This window comes from Callospermophilus lateralis, chromosome 11 (assembly GCF_048772815.1).
Source record: "Callospermophilus lateralis isolate mCalLat2 chromosome 11, mCalLat2.hap1, whole genome shotgun sequence".
NCBI lineage: Eukaryota > Metazoa > Chordata > Mammalia > Rodentia > Sciuridae > Callospermophilus > Callospermophilus lateralis.
In genome coordinates this window covers 51876445-51897171 of record NC_135315.1, presented here as the reverse complement: position 1 = coordinate 51897171, position 20727 = coordinate 51876445, and the positions used below count along the sequence as shown (strand labels likewise).

The 20727-nt window shown below is 39.7% G+C and overlaps 1 protein-coding gene and 1 pseudogene across 2 annotated transcripts; one reads left to right on the top strand and one right to left on the bottom strand.

Annotated features, from left to right (window-relative positions):
* The first annotated feature begins 1420 nt into the window (after positions 1 to 1420).
* Positions 1421 to 6408, top strand: Rpl26 (ribosomal protein L26). 2 transcript variants are annotated; one of them, XM_076870812.1, is made up of 4 exons: positions 1421 to 1490; positions 2440 to 2612; positions 3652 to 3792; positions 6238 to 6408. In XM_076870812.1, exons 2-4 carry the CDS (start codon positions 2445 to 2447, stop codon positions 6364 to 6366), a joined length of 438 nt encoding a protein of 145 aa, XP_076726927.1. In that variant the 5' UTR covers positions 1421 to 1490; positions 2440 to 2444; the 3' UTR covers positions 6367 to 6408. The 2 variants fall into 2 exon arrangements, with proteins under 2 accessions (XP_076726927.1, XP_076726928.1); XM_076870813.1 differs by having other exon boundaries at positions 1436 to 1506.
* Positions 6409 to 12100: 5692 nt separating this feature from the next.
* Positions 12101 to 12928, bottom strand: LOC143410537 (caspase-3 pseudogene; annotated as a pseudogene).
* Positions 12929 to 20727: the final 7799 nt, after the last annotated feature.

The window sequence follows — 20727 nt, the reverse complement described above, 5'->3', positions numbered from 1 at the left end:
TTCCTTCACAGCCTATTTAAATACACATTAAATACCATTCCTGGTGAGGACTCACTCCTAGTCCCAGTGGCTCAGGAGGTTGACAGAGGAGCATCTCAAGTTCAAGGCCAGCCTTAGCAATTTAGTGAGACCCCAAGCAATTTAGTGAGAGCCTGTCTCAAAATTAAAGAAAAACAACAATAAATAAATAAATAAATAAAGCTGGGGATATAGCTCAAATGGTAAATTGTTTCTGGGTTAAATCCCTAGTAAACCTCCCCACCCCCCAAAAAAGAACACAATCATATGTTTACACACACACACACACACACACACACACACACATATATATATATATATATATATATATATATATATATATATATATTTTTTTTTTTTTTTTTTTTTAATTAATGAAAACACATGTTCTTTACTGACTGGACTCTGGGCCCTCAAGGATATATGGTTTCTCACTCTCTGCTTTGCCTCGCTGAGTTCCTACAAATTGGGGTCATACATGGGTTCAGCTATAAACTATGGGTTCTGTATTACTTTTTCACGGGTTCCTCTCATTTATATGTAGCTCAGCTGATCCATTTGTAAAAATGGGGACAATAATAATACCAGCATTGACAGGACTATTTTATGGATTAAAGAAGCTGACATAAAAGGCGTAGAAGAAAGTCCCCAACACTCAGCAAACTCCCTGCTGTCTTATATATTATTATGAAATTTGTCTCCTGACAGTATGACATCTGCATTATTCATTCAACATAAACTGATGCCTCAGAATCCATTTGCAGGGGAGCGTACCCCTTTCCCCTGAGCTTCCCCATGCCAAACTCTTTCACAGTGTGGTCTGGACCAGAACCCTTGGCTACACCTGGGAGCTCCTTAGAAATAAGGACTCAGATCTATTTCCCCGGGGTGGGTGGGGGAGGTGATCGGTGGCCTTAGTCCTTCGACGGCCCGTCGCCCCTGCTGATCCGAATCTCTGGTGCGCCCCACAGTGCAGTCACTGTGTGTGTGTCGGATTTGTAGGCAGCGGAAGGACCTCCACTTTGCTCCAGCTCACAGGGTGACCAACCGGCCAGGGTTCCGACGCCACCAGGCGGAACAAAGTAGGGCCTGCCTTTTTTTGGCTAAGGGGGCGCCCACCTCCCGACACCCAGGAGTGATGGGACCAGCCCTGGGGCCACTCACTCCTTCATCACTCACTGGAGTAGTCGGCCCCTGAGTAAACCCCGATTTTCTTTCGGGGACCACCCTAGCCAGAGAATGAGCGGCAGCGCCTAAACCTCTGAAGGGAGACTGGAGGACGAGTTCCTCGCAGTTCCCCTCCGAGACACTAGGTGACGCTAGCCGTCGATTTCATTTCTAGTTTTCTCGCTCAAACTCATCATCCTTCTCAAGCTTAGACATTGATCTCGCGAGATCTCCCGTTAACTTACAGAACCGGAAGAAACGTGTAGACCTCTTCCCTTTTGCGGCCATCGCTGAAGCGGCAGCGGGTGAGGAGTCAGCGGGGTAATACGTGTAATCTGCAGCCATCCGTTTTGGGGGGTTGTGTTTCTCCACGCCGAGGGTCCCGAGATTCTCCTGCCGGCCGGATAGCAACCAGGGAGGGAGGCCGGGATGGTTTTACCCTAGCGTAGGGGCAGGCGAACCTGAGAGGGAATGAGAGGAGATTTGGGGACTCGAAAAGTCTTCAGCAATGTATTTTCCTGAAGAACCACCTGGAAACAACTGTGCTTATTAAAGTTTTTGTTAGCTTTCAAAGTGCTCTCGACCATTTTTGGACCCGAGTTCTCTGCAGGAATTTCCAGGCTCAAGGTTGGGGGCGGCGGCTCACTGATTTTGGAGGGTCTGAATGTGTTCACACTCAAGTTCATAAAAGAAGATCGTTATTTGATCTTCTAAAACCTCATGTTATATTTAAGTATTCGACATGCCTTATCTTAATTTAGAAAGTACAGTGTTGGCTCCTTCACACGATACTTAAGGAGTTCAGAGATTACAAAAGTTTGTAACCGGTCGCCGTGGCGCATACTTGTATTTCTCAGCAACATGGGAGACTGGGGTAGGAGGGTGGCAAATTCGAGGCCAGTCTCAGCAATTTAGCAAGACCCTGTCTCCAGAAAAGGGCTGTGGCCTAGTGTAGCTCAGTGGCAAAGTGCCCTGGGTTCAATCCCCAGCACCACACACACATACACAAAGCTTTTAGTTACAGATGTGCTATTAAAGGAAAAGTCTTTATATTCCCTAAAGATACAGATACCATCCCAGCAAAGATTTTTTAAATTGCGAACTTCGTTTCATAGGCCATTAAGTGCCAGCAGTTTTTGATGCAGTTACTGATAGGAAGTCTTCTGTGAACAATTCAAAGATGAACCTGTTGTTGCTGTTTGAAAACTAGATGAGACTTTGATCATTTAAGGGTATATTTAATTTTTTATTTAGCCAAAATGAAGTTCAATCCTTTTGTGACTTCTGACCGAAGCAAGAACCGCAAAAGGCATTTCAATGCACCTTCACACATTCGCAGGAAAATTATGTCTTCCCCTCTTTCCAAAGAGCTGAGACAAAAGTACAATGTTCGATCTATGCCCATCCGAAAGGATGATGAAGTTCAGGTATGTATCCCTACTTACTCGTGTTTTGACAGATGATCCCACACATTTTCAAAAGGAATTGCATTCTGAGAGATGATTGTGAGAATTGGCTTCCCAGAATAGGGTTGCAAGACACATAGCACCAGGGACCCAAAAAAGTATGTGCCTGTCAATTCTCTTTGGTGCAATCAACTTTCCAAAGTATTGCATGCAGCAGTGACTAAATGAAAGAGCAAGACAGAAAATCAGAACAATTACTTTGGGATTAATTTTTTTCATCATTAAGGTCCAAAAAAGAGAATTACTGATAATCTGAGATTCAAAAGCTCTAACTGAGCTATGTAGTACCATATGATAGAGTTTACTAGTAAGTAATTTGCCAAGTCTAAGTGAAAATTTCCATGAATCTCTAAAGCATTTTGCACTTCATCGATACTATTAAGAACAACCACTAGGTCCCTGCTGTACTAGTGCTAAAATTGCTTGTAGATCTTGGAGGAAGATTTATCTGTTTTCAAGATATATCAGTGCTAGATAAAATTGAAACAGAATGTCTGTCTGTTCAGAAGTACTTTGGGTTGCTTCCTGGCAGGCTGAGGACCACTAGAATGTCTGGATAGGGAATTCTCTCAGTTAACCTTTGTCAAAGAATTGGTTTATTCATTTACTAAGTACTTGTTCCCCGTCCTATTTACCACTGGGTTGGACTATTCAGTGGGCATTGAATTAAATACATGTGCTGTTGTTATTTTTAAGATAGAGTAACATGTTTGTTATCAGCTTCTGCATAAAGCCAAAGTGTGCTCCCTTTAACAAGCCTGGTACTGTTGGTGGCCATCATTTAGGGTTGTAATTATCATCACTGTAGATAGGGACATGATTTATTTACAAGATAGTTAGAACTAAGAACTGTTGGCATATTTAATGATTAAGTCTTTCAGAACTGAACAGTCCTATAAATATGAGGATAGAATGGATGGTGAATAAATGATTCACAGTTTTCTTGACCGTGATTCTCATTCTTTGATCCTCATTTCTGTTATTTTGAATTGGCGTTTAGGTTGTGCGAGGACATTATAAAGGTCAGCAGATTGGCAAAGTCGTCCAGGTTTACCGGAAGAAATATGTCATCTATATTGAACGGGTTCAGCGGGAAAAGGCTAATGGCACAACTGTCCATGTGGGCATTCACCCCAGCAAGGTAGGTGGTTTTGAGAACACTTGACAGAAGACAGTTACGGCTGATAATGTTGCCAAATGTGACGGCTCATTTATAGAGCATCCCTAGTTTTAGATATGCTAGAAACCCATGTGATTTTGGTTTGGTGATGTTTTTATTATTCTGCAGAGCTGGAAGTCAAACCCAGGGCCTCACATGTTAGGCAAGCTCTCTACCTCCAACCTACATTTCCATCCCTGGAAACCATATCTTAAAGCAATATTGTATTTATATTGAAAATTCTAATATCACTGAAATCACAGTGTCCTTAACATTCATTCTATATGTATATTTACTGTACCTGTTACTCAAAAGCAATTATAAGCTAATAGATCAACAATCTAAATATTGGCATTTTTAATGTCTAGGAAATAGGGTAATTACAAAATGAAGTAGAGCTCCAGGTCTGTTTTGTGTGTTCAGCAAAATCAAATAAGCAACCTTTTGAGGTAGGTTTTAAACCATCTACAGATGGAAAAAACCTGAAACTTGGGCAGAAAATCCCATGCACAGTAATTGTATCTAGCTGATTATTGGCAGTTCACAAATTTTGGAACTCAGTTTGTTATTACTGTCTCTAATTTCCATTTCCCAAGTTTTAATTCATTGTTGTTGTGGACACAATACCTTTTTTTTATTATTATACTTACGTGGTGCTGAGGATTGAACCCAGTGTCTCATGTTCTAGGCACGCGCTCTGTCACTGAGATACAACCCCAACCCTCATTTTCCAGGTTTTAAAAATTTTTATTGTAAAGGTCATGTAGAGTGAGCATTTAAATACCAGGTGGTCTTTTTAGATCGTATGTTGTTGCCATAAATCTCATTTTTGAACAGCAGTGTCAAAATTCTAGTACAATAAAACACCTGTATATCTTTCACTTAGAATTTTGTATTCAAATTTTGCTATGTTTTCTTTTCCCCATCTCCCCTTGTCAGTGGCCTTACAAATGTCAGGCCACTTCAACTCAGTCTGATCTGTAGAGCAAGGATTTTTCCCATTCTTAACCTATTCTAGTCATATTCTTGTCTCACACTAGGTCAGCTATTGTCAAGATCACCAATCCAATGACCATTGTTTTGTCTTTTTTGTACTTGTTTTGACACAGTTGATCTTCGAGTGGCTAAGTAGTCATCTTCATCTCTTACTCTATTCTTAGAACTTCAGACATATAGAAGTTGATGGTTTCAACCCAGACCCCTTTCCTGAACTCTATTTCCAGTTGACAGTTTTGCATTTTGATGTGAATAAGCTAATTGGTATTTCAAACCTGAAATGTTCAAACTTGGGATTTTGCCTTTGAGATCTCAAAGAGTTTTTAACCATCGCAAGGTATGGCAGCTCTATTCTCCCAATTGCTCAGGCCAAAAATAACATTTTTAAATTCATTTATTACATACTCATATCAGCAGATAAGATTTTCTGTTTTGGTACTGGGGATTGAACTCAAAGTCACTCTAAACACTAAGCCACATCCCCAGCCCATTAAATTTTGTTTTAAGACAGTGTCTTGCTAAGTTTTCAAGGCTACCCTCAAATGTGTGGTTTTTCATTCTTAACACATTCTGATCTTCCTGGCCACCTCAAGTGTTTTAAACCATGTTACTGAGAAAATATGTGCTGGTTGGCACCATTACCTGGCAATTTGATAGAATCACAAATTCCAGGTTCCCAGACCTACTGAGAATTAGGGGGTGGGACCCAGGTTTCTATCTGTTGCTAGTTTTGGTTTTGTTTGTCATTTTTTGGTTGGTTGTTTTTTGTGATGCCAGAGGATTGAACTCAGGGCCTTGTGCATGCTAGGCAAATATTGTACCAAGTTCTCCTGCCTTTGGATAGTTTTACCTAGATGGTCCACTTGTAGCTTTATCTAGAGTTTTGCCTGATCACCCTGTATAAAATGTCCTGTTACTCAGCCTCTGTTTTCTGTCTCAAACATGAAATACAAATTAGACTGTGAATCAATCCGTTTTGGTCAGTATGTTGAATTTCATGTTGAATATCCTTTTCTTCCTTCACTTTCCTTTTTAAGACTGGAATTTATGATAATGTAGATGCCTTTAGGATTAGGTTTGTTGGAATAAGATCTGCATTATTTCACTAAAATTTTGCAGGTTGAAGCATGTGTGAAAGGCCATGTTTAATTTTACTAACTATAGAATTCACCAAAAAAATGTGACATGGTTGACTTGTAAAACTAGAGTGAGAGATATAGAATAGTTACATTTCACACTAAAAGACATTTTGTGATAAAGCACAGAAGAGGCTATGAAAAGAATCATAATACTGCCTGTCCGTCCTAACAGTTAAACAACCTTTTCATGTTTAAGCATCTGCTCTGCAGGTTTAGTAAATGGGATTGGATGTTAAGATCTTTTTGGTGGTAATTATTTAAAACTTGGGAGTGTTTTTCATTTTTTCTGCAGGTGGTTATCACCAGGCTAAAATTGGACAAAGACCGCAAAAAGATCCTGGAACGGAAGGCCAAGTCTCGCCAAGTAGGAAAGGAAAAGGGCAAATATAAAGAAGAAACAATTGAGAAGATGCAGGAATAAAATAACCGTATTTACAATTTGCATTAAAAACGCTAAAATGAAGATATTTTGTTTTATGTGTGGTACTTTGGTGGTTTGGTTTCTTAGTGCCTTATCAGCCTTTGGATCTGTAAAGGGAAGTTTGGGTGATATTTGCTGTTCAAAAACTGGCCATCCATTTTACTTGTGGCTCAATTGAGTTGGCCTTTGAACTTTGAGGATTAGTTCTTTCAAAGTTGAGAAGTCCGTGGGTTTTTTTTTTTTTTTAAGTACTTAACAGTTTCTGAAATCAGATGGTGGTTTTTTTACAGCAGGCACAGAAGCATTTGGTCTACATCATGGCTGCATTGGGCTCATCGGGAAGGCCTACAAAAGAAGCCAGCTGGGAATATTTATTCTTGAATTTGTCTTCCTTCTAATGGGCTGCCATAAGGATACAGCATATTTACTTTTTTTCATAAAAATTTATGTCTTTAGATAAAAAGTCTTAGAATAAAGAAGAGAAGCTGCTGTGAGGAGTATTCCTCTAAAATGAGAAGTCTCACTTTCTCTGAGCTATATGTGGGTCCTCTGAACTTATTTTTGCACTGGTGCTGATTGAGTGCTATTAGTCCAAAATCTTTGGGTTGCAATATGAAATACAAAATGTTCTAAAATGCAGGTGTGAAATGCTGGCAGTTGATTGTAGCTGCAGTGTGTGCAATCCTATAAGCAGGCAGAAAGCATGAAGGCAGTTCACTTTCCAGGCAGGAGGCATTTGAGGGTTTGTGACAATGTGAGAAATGGGTAATATCATTTGCCTTAGCCTGGTCACATGCATGCCAGCCCTAGGTATCATCTCAGCAAAGAAAACACTAAATACTGAGTGCACAGCTGTCCTGCCCAGCCCTCTACATTCAAAAGGTTTCTCCTTGCTTTGGGTCTTTTTGGGGGTGGGGCTTCCAACCCTGCAGCCTCACTTCTGGTGAGGAGGGCGCGTCATGGAGATGCTGTTCTGGTGCTGTAGTTAAGCTGTTTGCAGCCTGGAGGAGTGAGCATTGCTCAAGCAATGTTCCCTGGAGTGTCCCTTTCACCCTGAGAACTGCCCTGAGTTTTGTAGTATCCAGTGCTTTCCTGTACCATCCACCAGAGTCATTTTCGTGCAGCCCTGAGCTGTCCACCCTTCACCAGGTGGATGGGGGCAATGATTAGCCTACCAGGTCAGCTGAGGCTGCCAAAGGGGTATAAGGAGGACCTCACTAAGGAGGTGATACTCAAACCCAGAACTAGCTAGAATTTGTATTTCATGAAGCCTTATGTGCATTATCATTGAGTCCTAATAACAACTTGCTATGTAATGTCCCCGTTACAGGTGAAAAAAACTGCAGCCCCAGTAACTTTGCCTTAGTCACATAGTAGAGTCAAAAATTGAATTCTCAAGAGCTTACACTAAACCATACTCCTGCACTGCTTCAGTAATAACTGCATACCTGTAAAATGTGTTTCAGAGATAATCTTTTGAACACCTTTTTGTGTTCAAACTATGGGATGCAGGTAGGTAGAAACTTCAGCCTTCTAGATTGTATACATCTGAACCAGTGGAGCAAAAATGCAAAGCAGAGTGCTACAGCAGGTGGTACAGGCTGTTCAGCTGAGGGAGAGATGGCCATTAGCTATAGTTGCTGAATACAACATGAAGACTGGCTTGAGCAGGCTGTATTTTGGAAAATCGGTGAAAAACTCCAGGTTGGGAAGAGCCCAAGCAAAGATGCACAGATGGATGAGGAAGGGAGTAAACATGGCTTCTGAAGACCCAATTTATCAGTTACCCCAGCAACACAAATCACATCAGAAAGCCTATTTATTTAGGTCACATTTCTTTCATGTTGCTTTAGAAAATACATTGGTAATTAAGATAGCTACAGCACTGTGCGTGTAAAATGAAAAAAGTAGTTCACTTAAAGACTGGGTTATGGGACCACAGGCTCTACCTAAGGGAAGATGCTGCCTCCACAACTCAAGCCAGTTGTTGCCCTCAGTGTGGCCACATCTTTCCATTTTTTAATATTTAGTTTTAGGTGGACACAATATTTTTATGTGGTGCTGAGGATCAAACCTAGTGCCTCTCGCATGCTAGGCGAGCGCTCTACCACTGAGCCACAACCCCAGCCCCCATTTTTCAGGATTTTTATGTGAAATTTCCCAATCTGTAAATATAAGTAAATCACTAATAATAATAATGATGATCACTGTTAGCCAAAGGTGGCCTTTAGACTGTGCTTTTAGGGTAGAATGAGGCTATCAAATATTAAAGATATTTTATATCTTTTATAAACTATTTCCAACCTGTCTTCATTTTTTTATAGGATGGAGGTGAGCCTTCTTCCTCTGGAATCACCTGAAGGACCTCAAATAATAACCAATACAGCCACTCAGTTTTAATAGATGCTGGTTTCAGTAAGGTATCTGAGAGGAGTTCTTCCTGGACCCCACTGAATACCTTGTGGTTTTAAATCTCTTGCTGGATCACTACGACTGACTGGAATAGTAATGCATATTCCTTAGAAAACTAAGTCCCAGGCTGGGGTTGTGGCTCAGCGGTAGAGTGTTTGCCTAGCACGTGTGAGGTGCTGGGTTCAAACCTTAGCACCACATAAAAATAAATAAAAGATATTGTGTCCAATTACAACTAAAAAAAAAATATTTTAAAAGATAATTTATGAGCTGGGGGTGTGGCTCAGTGGTAGAGCACTTGCCTTGCAGGTGTGAGGCACTGAGTTCAGTCCTCAGCACCACATTAAAATAAATAAAGATATCGTGCCCATCTATAACTAAAAAAAATTTTTTTTAAATGAAAATATAATTTATAAAAAGAAAGAAAACAAAATTTCATGTCAGTGATAACATGGAAATGGTAGGTGAAACAAACTGATTTCTTTACTGTAAGACCTTTACAGCCTTCAAAATGTCAGTTTGCACTGAAGATCTTGAACTCAGGTTTAGTGTCAAGAGCATTTAGCAAAAGTTTCTTCAATTCCAAAATGCATATTTTTCACAATATGCATTTGGGTATGTCTTATCAGTACATTATGAGTTCTATTAAGTCAGTGGTTTTATAATCAGTATTGTCAGGGTCAGGAATATTCCACAATTAGCCAGTGCTGCTGAGGAAGGGGATTTAGATTTTTTTTAGTGGAGAGTCTTTTTTTTTTTAATTTTTTAATTCTAATTTGTTATATATGACAGCAGAATACATTGCAATTCATATTACACATATAGAGCACATTTTTTCAAATCTCTGGTTATATAAAAACTATATTCACACCATCCGTGTCTTCATACATGTACTTAGGGAAATGATTTCCACCTCATCCACCATCTTTTTTATACCCCTTTCCCCTCTTCCCCTCTGCCTAACTAGAGTTCGTCTATTCCTCCCATGCATCAGAGAAGGCATTTGGCATTTGGTTTTTTGGGATTGGCTAACTTCTCTTAGCATTATATTCTCCAACTCCATCCATTTACCTGCAAATGCCATGTATTCATGGCATTTGATTTGTGTATATATACCAAAGTTTCCCTATCCATTCATCTACTGACGGGCATCTAGGTTGGTTTCACAGTTTAGCTATTGTGAATTGTGCTGCAATAAATATTGATGTGGCTGTGTCCCTGTAGTATGCTCTTTTTTTAATATTTATTTTTTTAGGTGTAGATGGACACAACACAATGTGTTTATTTTTCTGTGGTGCTGAGGATCAAACCCGGGTCCCGCCTGTCCTAGGCAAGCGCTCTACCTTCAAGCCACAATCCCAGCCCCAGTATGCTCTTTTTAAGTCCTTTGAGTATAGACCAAGGAGTGGGATAGCTGGGTCAAATGGTGGTTCCATTCCAAGTTTTCCAAGGAATTTTCATACTGCTTTCCATATTGGCTATACCATTTTGCAGTCCCACCAGCAATGTATGAGCATGCCTTTTTTAGTGAAGAATCTTTAATACCTGGAAACAGCCTCAGCTTAACTGGGACATTTGCTCAGAGCTTTTCAACATTTCCAGATTTTTCTGTTTCTCAGGATTCTTTTTTTCCCTTCAGCTCTGCATCTGATGACTAGAATCCCAAGGATCTTGTTTTCTTTCTTTCTTTCTTTCTTTCTTTCTTTCTTTCTTTCTTTCTTTATTTCTTTCTTTATTTATTTTTTTGATCTTAAGTTTGAATTTATGTTTTGAAATAAAAATTCAATAACAAATTTTTACAAAATTGTCACACAGGAACACATCATAAGATACCATTAGATGCTACATTGTCTTAGAAAAAGTCAGTAGATCGAATCAATTAGCTGTAAATTAAAACATGAGTTCCTTTCTTTGGGCAAAAGAAAGCTCATGTGAAATGTTGGACAAAAGCCAGTGAGACCTGCCAGTATAGTCAGTAATGGCTCAATATCTCCAGGTGTGAGGAAGCCAGGATTCTAGCCTCATTGGCTGGGGCTAAGCTCTGGCCTCCAGTTTCCCTCTGTGCACAGGACAGGCTCCCACCAGATGCTTCTGAAGTCCTGTGTGCATGGTCATTTTATTTCAGATAAAACTACATACAATTTTGCCACTATTTTACTTTGACTGTAAACTTCTGAAAATAACATTTACAAGTTTTACCACAAGGAATACCATGATTTTTACTATGACTCTCACCACCTTTGCAAAAATATCCATTTTGTAAGTTTCTGGTTTGGTCCGTCTTCTTATGGCACTATTCAAGCCTAAGAAGCATCTGCCATACACACACCTATACATGTAAGAAACCAGCGGGTGGTGCTTTTCTGAAGCCCAGTCTATGGCTCTGCCTACACTGAATAGGCTGTTCCACATCTTAGGCTCAAACCATTTTCTCTCAAATTACAGAGTGTCCAGCTGATCATTTATTGTTCTTTCCTTATATTTTCACTATTTATTGTACACAACATATTTTAGTATGTTCCTGTAGCAGTTCTTCGTTTATCCTAACAATCAAAAATTGAATTTTTTAATATTAGTTCTTTAGACATTTTGTTGGTCTGTAAAGTTGATTTGCCTAAAAACAAATGAGAAGAAACATATGCTGGTAGATCTTAGCACCTTAGAGTTATGATTCTGTCCCTCCATTAATGTTGCAAGTTGGCCTTAAAAGAATCAACTCAGCTTGCTCATACTTTCTCTAAAATATTTAGTTCTCTTCTTCAAGTAAACATAATTTTTTTTACAATAGGCATGCTCAGAACAAATAGCACAAAACCATGAGCTATGACAAGTGATGTAAAAATGTAGTTGTCTGACTTCCGTTTATCAATTCTAAAATAAAGGCAGCCTTTGAACACACCCATGTCCCCAAGTTCTAAGGTCCATAATTCCACATCATCATTTGTATAGTTTGACAAAAACTAGAATGCACAGTCTTAAGTGTGTGGAGGAAAATATTATAATTCATCATTACTGAAACATTTAATCTTCACAAATTATTGAAAATTCATAGCATGGCATCACTAAATCTTATGAATTATGAAAGATGTAAATTTACAATAATTTCCTCTCATAATATTTGCACCATTATCCATATTTATTTATTCCTAATTAAACTCAAGTCCAACTACCCAGTTTTGAGGTAGCTTCATTGTGGTTCTATTGCAGAAGTGGTATGTTTTAAAGTACCATCTTTAGATAAAATTTAAGTGGGAGAAGAAACAAAGTATTACTTATATTTTTTTCTCACTTGGCATACAAACTAACAAAATCAACTATTTCTTTAGGGATAAAAATACAGTTCTTTTGTGAGCATGGACACAATACATGGAATCTGTTTCTTTGCATGAAAAATGGAGTCAAGGGAAAAAGACTCAAATTCTGTTGCTACCTTTACTGGAGTGAGAATATGCATAAACTCAAGCTTATGAGCATACAGTTTCAGTATAGCACACAGTGACTGGATGAACCAGGATCCATCCTTAGAATTTCGCCAGGAATAGTAACCTGGTGCTGTAGAATATGCATATAAGAAGTCGGCCTCTACTGGTATTTTGTGGCATGCCCTGTCATCATCAATGCCACTGTCTGTCTCAATGCCACAGTCTAGTTCTATACCCTGGCAGGCCTGAATAATGAAAAGTTTGGGTTTTCCAATTAGACTTCTACAATAATCTCCTCTGAAGAAACTCGTTAATTTTTTCAGGTCAACAGGTCCATTAGTTCCAAATATTATTCCTTCATCACCTTGACTTAGAATTACACAAATAAAGCTGCTCCTTTTGCTATGATCTTCTTTAGAAACATTGTGCATTAACTTCACAGTTTCTTCATGTGTAAGGTCATTTCTATTCCTGACTTCATATTTCAAGTTCATGAATGTTTCTCTGATGTTTGCTGCATCTACATCTGTACCAGACCGAGAAACCATTCCAGTGCTTTTATGAAAGTTCTTATCATTAATAATTAAACATAAACCCATTTCAGGATAATCCATTTTGTAACAATTGCCCAAGGATATTCCAGAGTCCATTGATTTGCTTCCATGTATTATCTTTGGTTCAAAATTTTTAATGGGTTTTGAATCCACTGAATTTTCATTGTTCTCCATGGTTACTTTTCTTAACTCGTAGCTCTAGGAGCACCACTCGGCACACACACACCTGCCAGGCTTCTGCCACCCCCCAAGGATCTTGTTTTCTTAAGCTTGTTGGATTCCCCTTATCATCATATGAACTTTTCCTCTGACCCCATCCCCATCCTGTACCTTAGGGTTGTTCTAACTAACAAATCTTAATTTAGATACCTGAATATCAAGTTCTTTTCCTGAGGAATTCTCTGCTCTTGGTGGCACGTCAACTTCATTTGGGGTATTTCTTTTTAGCATAGCAATCTGACACGGCTCTTTGTAGGGAATTATCTTCATTTCTGGAAACAGACCTTGCTACCTTTGTTTAGAGCCATTAAGTCTGCACCTGAAAGCGTCTACCTTCCTTGGAGTGCACAATAATGCCATAGAGAGCTAGAAATGATCCACTTTGAATTTCAATTACAATTACACGTGGACTTGACCTTCATTCTAAAAAAAAGGGTTTCATTTTAAGAATTGTTAAAACAGGTCAGATGTACTGACCTCCCAGAAAGGCAAACCCCTTTGCCTCACCAACAAAGCTAGACTCATTTTGTTGGATCCTGAGACTTTCTCCTAATCTCTTTTATATAATATTCACATGATTCATTCAGAGTCATCGTACTGGCATACCTTTATTCCTGGCGCTCTCCGCCATCTCTTCCCAATCCTGCTGAAGCTATTCCTTAGCCCAACCTCCAGGATCAGAATGGTCCCTGTGACAGTAGCCAGTACTGTTTTAGGAGACTCTAACATTTGAGAATCTAACCAAAGATTCCACATATTTGGAAGACTCTTGGAAGGACTGCATCTGAGACAGAATGCTAGATAGTTATGAGAACATGGTTCCACGGGGTGAGGACTCAGAATCTTCATTTATTAATCCTATGTACAATCATCAGGGGAAAACCATCATTTAAAAATATCCCCACTGATTTCTTCTTGGTTTCCCCTTAAAGGAGGACAGAGTCTTCAGCCATAGGAAATTGATTGTGTTGATTGTGGAAAAGCTAAAAAGCCCTCTCTATGTTAACTTCCATTTAAGAGTTTGCTATTATTTTGTTGTATCTTCTAGTACCATTGCCCATTTACATTATTTTAAAAGACACTGAGGGTGTTTACGAGCTTATAATTTCAATGACATGGGAGAATGAGACATGAGGATCACAAGTTTGAAACCAGCAACTTAGTCCTAGAGATACAGTCAAGTAGTGAAGTGCCCTTGGGTTTAATCTCTGGTGCCAAACAACAACAATAAAAAAGGTACCGAGGATAAGATATTTACCTACTACCTTAGGGATTTCCACTTCTCTTCTATTTAATCAACAAGACCTATTTATTAGGTCTCACTGAATAAGCTAATGGTTCCCATAATGTTTGCCTATTGTCTAAAATCACTACATATTTGTTACCTTACAGATTTCAAATTCTGTTGGAATGCTCTGGTTTTGAAAGGACCTCACTGACACTCTGATTGCTTTATCCTATTATTCTGTTAACTGTCTTCCATATAATAGTCTTCAAAAATCAGATGAAGAATTTAAGGGGTGAAGTCCTTCAGTTGGAGTATCAGTGAATTTAAATTTGTTCCATTTTCTTAATCCTTTTTTTAGGATCCTTCTTTCAGTTCTCTATAATGCCACAGAGAGCTAGAAATGATCCACTTGGAATTTCAAATGAAAGTGAAATAGAAATGGAGATAAGTCACATGAGAGAAAATTTTCCTGCAAGTGTAACAAAGTTAATAGAAAGTAAAAGTTACAATAGCAAGGTATTTTCCAAATAAAAATACTTTTAAACAATAAAGGAAGTCAAAGAAGCTAAGGTAAAGGGGAAGAAGTCATCACGTGATTATCGCCATGCCACAAAATATGATGGCATCTCTGTACAGGGCACAGAGAAATTGATAGAGGCTACTCATGGGGAGCGAGATTGAATATGGTGTTATGTACATAAAGAAGAGTTGTTTGATATTCTTCATTGTATATATCTCAGTATTGGGCATGGTGGGCAGATACACATGCTCAAGGAGCTGCAAAGAAAATATAGGAATGTCTCCAAAGAAGTCATTGTCTTATATCTGACTCTCTGTAAACAGTGCCATCAGAAGAATCCAGTGCCCACAGAGGCCTTGAACCTAAGCCCATGACTTTTAAAGACATGGACTCCAGATGTCAAGTTGAAATACTTGACATGCAGTCAAATGCGGTGGCAAGTTCAAGTTTATTTTATATTAGCAGGACCACTTGACAAAGTTTCTTATTTTACAGCCATTAAAAGCCAAAAAGACCCATGAAGTTGTCAGTGTTTTGTTGGATATCATACTTGTATACTCAACATGTTAGAATCTGACAGTGACATAGAGTTCACAAACCAAACTGTTAATGAGCTCAATGAGGTATGGCCAGACTTTAAGATTGTCTCTGGTGAGTCCTTGCTGGCCAAGGCCAGGGCTCCCTGGAACAAACAAGGTATAATGTGAAGAACATGGTAAATTTCTGGATGCAAAGTAACCACTCATGTTACTGGGCAGAAGGCCTACGTTTCTTACAGATGGTGAGGAATCAGACCTTTGATATTTCCTTACAACAGAGTCCATATGAGGCAGTGTTTGGTTGTAAAGCCAAATTTGGACTATAGTCCTCATACTTGCCTCAGGAAACTGTGGCCATTTTATAAACAGAAGAATAGATAGAAGTTGCTGAAGAAAAGTTAGAAAACAGCCTGTGGATCAGGCAGAAAGAAAGGGCTGAGATGGGAGCAGACAGATTGGATATGGATGAGGATATGGAGCTACAGAGCCCAGTACCTCACAAGGGGCCTCCAGGCTCCTCTGCTGGTAAACAGACACCTGATAGGGTGGACACCCACACATATCTCTCTGGGCATGACATTTTCACCTAAGAACTGTTACAAAAGACCCCAGGAAGACAAAATGAAGGCAGCATTTGGATTAAGTTTCACCCAATAGTCCTTATTTGGAAGGAGAAAGCAAATCAAGTCTGTACATTTGCTCTAAAACGGCTGTAACAAATGACCACAAAGTTGGTAGCTTGAAACAACAGAAATTTATTGTCTTACAGTCCTGGGGTCAGAAATCTGAAATCGAAGTTTGGGAATGGTTGGTTCCTTCTAAAGGCTCTGAGAGAGAATCTATTCCATGCCTTTCTTCTTTCTCTGGAGGCTACCAGCCATCTTTGCTGTTCCTTGGTTTGTGAGCTGCATAAGTCTAGTCGGCTTCCATCTTCACTTGGAATCTTCTCCCCTGTGTCACTGTGTATGTTCTGCTTTTCTGTCTCTTGTAAGGATACCACTGGGGGCTGGGGATGTGGCTCAAGCCTGGCATGGTAGCGCGCTCGCCTGGCATGCGTGCAGCCCGGGTTCGATCCTCAACACCATATACAAACAAAGATGTTGTGTCCGCCGAAAACTAAAAAATAAATATTAAAAATTCTCTCTCCCTCTCTCACTCTCTCTTTAAAAAAGGATACGACTGGACACCAAATCCATGTTTTTGGATTTGTTGCCACCCTAATCAAGGATGAGCTCATCTCTTAATTACTTCTGCAAAGACCCTTTTTCCAAGTAAATTCACATTCACAGGTGCCAGGGCTTTGAACTTAAGACGTTTTTTTGGGGGGAGACAATTCTATTTCAGTCAATAGAAGAACCTCTTTGTCTGCAAATCGAGAACTAATGGGATCTTAAGCATGGGGGAGGTGGTGTAGGACTGCCTGACATATATCTAGCATATCCTCCTGCCCCTCAGACAGATACTCCTAAAGATAGAGGCATCAGAAGTAGATGAAGGAAAAGTAGTGAAAACAAAAGAGGAACCAGGTGCAGTGGCACATGCCTTTAATCCCCATGATTCAGGTGGCTAAGACAGGAGGACTGCAAGTTCAAGGTCAGCCTCAGAAACTTAGTGAGACACTGTCTCAAAAAAGGCTGAGAAAATAGCTCTGTGGTAAAGCACCTGAGTTCAATCCTCAGTACCCACTCTTCCAAAAAACAGGTTGGTCTAGAATGCCCTAAAGACCGGTCTCTTCACCAGCGGGGTTGCCATTTTCTGCTTCAAGAAAAATCATAAGTGCCATCCCTGCTCTCAGAATGGCAAGCACTGGAAATGGTGTGGCCTGCCTGAAACATAAAACTAGGTCACAATTAAGACATGGCTGGAATTTGGATCCTGCTACACCACTTGTTTATGCCTCAAGCGTTTAAAAGCATGTTGTATTTCTGGCACAGGTCAGTGAATTCCAGGAAGTGACCAATAGGGAAACAAAACAAAAAGTTGGCTTGAGGTCACTGCTCCAACCAGAAAGGAACAGGGCATATCTAGTCTGGGTCATAGTTCTGAGGAAAGAGGACTGACCTGGCCAAAGGGAAAGATAATGCCCAGGATCTGTTACTGCTATGTTTTCAAGGCCTGGAAAAAACAGTGGGAGGTGTTCCGTGAGTTGAATGAAAAATTGATCCTGGGGAGATGTGCACAGAAAAGGAAAAAGGGTCCTTTATTCTTCATACAGTTCTCCTTCCTCACAACCCAGAGCCATCTAAAAATGATTCTGGCTGGGCACGGTGGTACACACCTGTAATCCCAGCAGTTTGGGAAGATGAGGCAGGAGGATTACAAGTTCAAAGCCAGCCTCAATAATTTAGGGAGGACCTAAGCAAGTTAGCGAGAACTTGTCTCAAAATTAAAAAAAAAAAAAAAGAGATGGGGATATGGCTCAATGGTCAAGCACCTCTGGTTTTAATCCCCAGTACCAAAAAAAAAAAAAAAGGGTGGAGATGTAGCTCAGTTTTAGAGGGCCACTGGGCTTAATCTCCAGTATTTTTTTTCTTTTTCTTTTTTTAATTAGTTGTTCAACACATTACAAAGCTCTTGACATATCATATTTCATACATTTGATTCAAGTGGGTTATGAACTCCCATTTTTACCCCGTGTACAGATTGCAGAATCACATCGGTTATACATCCACGTTTTTACATACTCCCATACTAGTGTCTGTTGTATTCTGCTGCCTTTTCTATCCTCTACTATCCACCCTCCCCTCCCATCTTCTCTCTCTACCCCATCTACTGTAATTCATTTCTCTCTTTTTGTTTTCCCTTTCCCCTCACTTCTTCTTATATGTAATTTTGTATAACAATGAGGGTATCCTTCCATTTCCATGCAATTTCCCTTCTCTCTCCCTTTCCCTCCCATTAATCTCCAGCATTTAAAAAAAAAAAAAAAAAAAAAAAAAAAGAAACATGATTCCAGTTGACCCTAATGCCAACTTCCTCTTCTGTAGAGGACAATAACAACCCTATTGTTTCCTTCCTCACAGGGTTGCCTTGAGAGACAAGATAATGTGAAGGGACTCTCCAGTGACTCTACTAGTGAATCCTGTCATCCATGCAAGAGTTGGAAAACTATGTTCATTGCCATTCCTTTTCTGGTTAAACTGTTGGAGAGTATTCCGGGAGCTGCATTATTTTTAGATAGGAGAGGTTATTACTACCCAGCTGGTTTTGAAGTGCAAAGCCTTGCTCTATCCTTGGCCAGCAGTTTACTTTCCATTCTCCTTCCAATCCATAGTTCTTTGCAACTCAGTCTAGCAAGGTCTAGGAAGCCCAATTTGACTAAGAATTTTACCATCCCTTCCCTCATGGTGACCTTTACCTCCCGGTTGTTTGGCAAAAGTGGCACCACCTCATCATCTCGTGGGTGAGAGATGAGATGAGCCTCAGTGCTGCTTTCTTCCCCAGGAGGTTTCCAAGCCTGCTGCATCTCTGTCTCTTGGCTTCTTCATGTTGGCAGTGGAAAGAGTTGGAAGTGGACTCCTGGACCCGGTCTGGCCTGACACTGCACTATTGTATTTCAGCCTCTGGAGTAGAGGTCACCAACTGGTGTGCCATGGGCAGCTCTCTTTATATATTTTGATGTCATAATTTTTTTTATTTCAAAAAGTTTATTGCCATCACTTTAAAAGTTAGAAATGTTTTTAATATTTCTGCAATAATTTATTCTATAAAATTTGTAGTGTTATCTAATCAACTAATTTCAATTCATATTTTTACATTTTAGGAAGCTGTGATTTATAGCATTTAAATGTGCACATTTGTGCGTATGCATATCCACAGAATAATATAAGCACAGAGGGAAGAACTGCCATTTGAACCATATCTGACTTCAAGACTCATGATATTTTCATGGTATCACTGAATAACTAAACCATAGAACAAAGGAATGACTATGCAGTAATCTTTCCAAGAGTCAAACTACTAACCTCAGGGCGCTCATACAAGCAGCAGCTTGGACCCTGGATAGACAGGAAGGCTGTACCTTGGGCAGCAGCAGAAGAGTGTTAACTTCTTTATCATCAAAATCCTAACTTTTAAAAGCTGGAAATTTTACATGAAAATCTGGGTGTCTGGCAGCTCTTAAAATCTTGGAAGATATGGCCCACTTAGTACATGGCATCAAATGAAGGGAGGCATCGCAGGCATGCATTCTCAAGTCGGCTGCCATCTGGGCCACTCAATATGTGCATAGGCATTTCTACTTAAGAAAGACCAAAAAACAGACCATGTATCTCTGAGAATTTGTTAGAACAAGAATGACATTTCACCAGGCGCGGTGGCACAGGTCTGTAATCCTAGCAGCTTGGGAGGCTGAGACAGGAGGATCTCGAGTTTAAGGCCAGCCTTAGCAAAGGTGAGGTGCTAAGCAACTCAGTGAGACTCCGTCTCTAAATAAAATACAAAATAGGGCTGGGGATTTGGCTCAATGGTTGAGTGCCCCTTGAGTACAAAAAAAAAAAAAAAAAAAAAAAGAATGACATTTCACATCAGTGGGAAGGGATGTGTTCAATTAATGGTGCCAATCAGTTAGCTATCCATCTGGAAAAAATACAAAGTTTGATCCTTAAATGTATATATATTTTTTTAAAAAGTGAAAGATTTGTGTGGCTTTGGGATGGAGAAAGCCTTCCTAAACAATGTGTAAAATTTAGAAACCATGAAATATTAATATATTTGATTACATAAAAACAAAAAATATCTGTATGAAAAATAATACCATCTTAAAAGTAAAGATAAACTGGGCACAGTGGCGCAAGCCTGTAATCCCAGCAGCTTGGGAGGCTGAGACAAAAGAATCACAAGTTCAAAGCCAGCCTCAGCAACTGCAAGGCACTAAGCAACTCAGTGAGACCCTGCCTCTAAATAAAATACAAAATAGGGCTTGGGATGTGGCTCAGTGGTTGAGTCCCCCTGACTTCAATCCCCAGTACCAAAAAAAAAAAAAAAAAAATGTACAGATAAGTGACAGATTGGGAACCAAAAAAGTTTGCAATATCCAAAACAGACAGAAGGTGCCTCTTTTTTTTTTTTTTTCAGTGCTAGGGATCAAATCCAGGACCTTGTGTATATGAGGCAAGGACTCTACCACCAAGTTACATCCCCAGCACCAAGGTGCCTAGTTTTTAGATGAGAACCTACAAATTCATAATGAAAACAGCAACCAATAGAAAATGGGCATTTCTTCTAGGCAGTGTTTCCTTGAGAGCTGGGAAGGACACTGTTTCTAGCCTTTTGCCTAGCTTCTAGTAGTCACAGATGTTCCTTGGCTTTACAGGCCATGTTCCTGGGATTACAGGCATGTGCCACCACCTGGCGAAATGTCATTCTTAATATAATAAATTCCCAGAGATACATGGTCTGTTTTTGGTCTTTCTTAAGTAGAAATGCATCCTTTCCCTCCATACAAGTGTCTCTGTGTCCAAATGTT

What these genes read in the sequence shown, in the direction of transcription:
- Rpl26 (XM_076870812.1), top strand. Translation starts at nt 2,445, where the DNA reads ATGAAGTTCAATCCTTTTGTGACTTCTGACCGAAGCAAGAACCGCAAA. An exon ending in GAAAGGATGATGAAGTTCAG is followed by an intron (nt 2,613 to 3,651) that starts GTATGTATCCCT and finishes ATTGGCGTTTAG; the next exon opens with GTTGTGCGAGGACATTATAA. An exon ending in TGGGCATTCACCCCAGCAAG is followed by an intron (nt 3,793 to 6,237) that starts GTAGGTGGTTTT and finishes TTTTTTCTGCAG; the next exon opens with GTGGTTATCACCAGGCTAAA.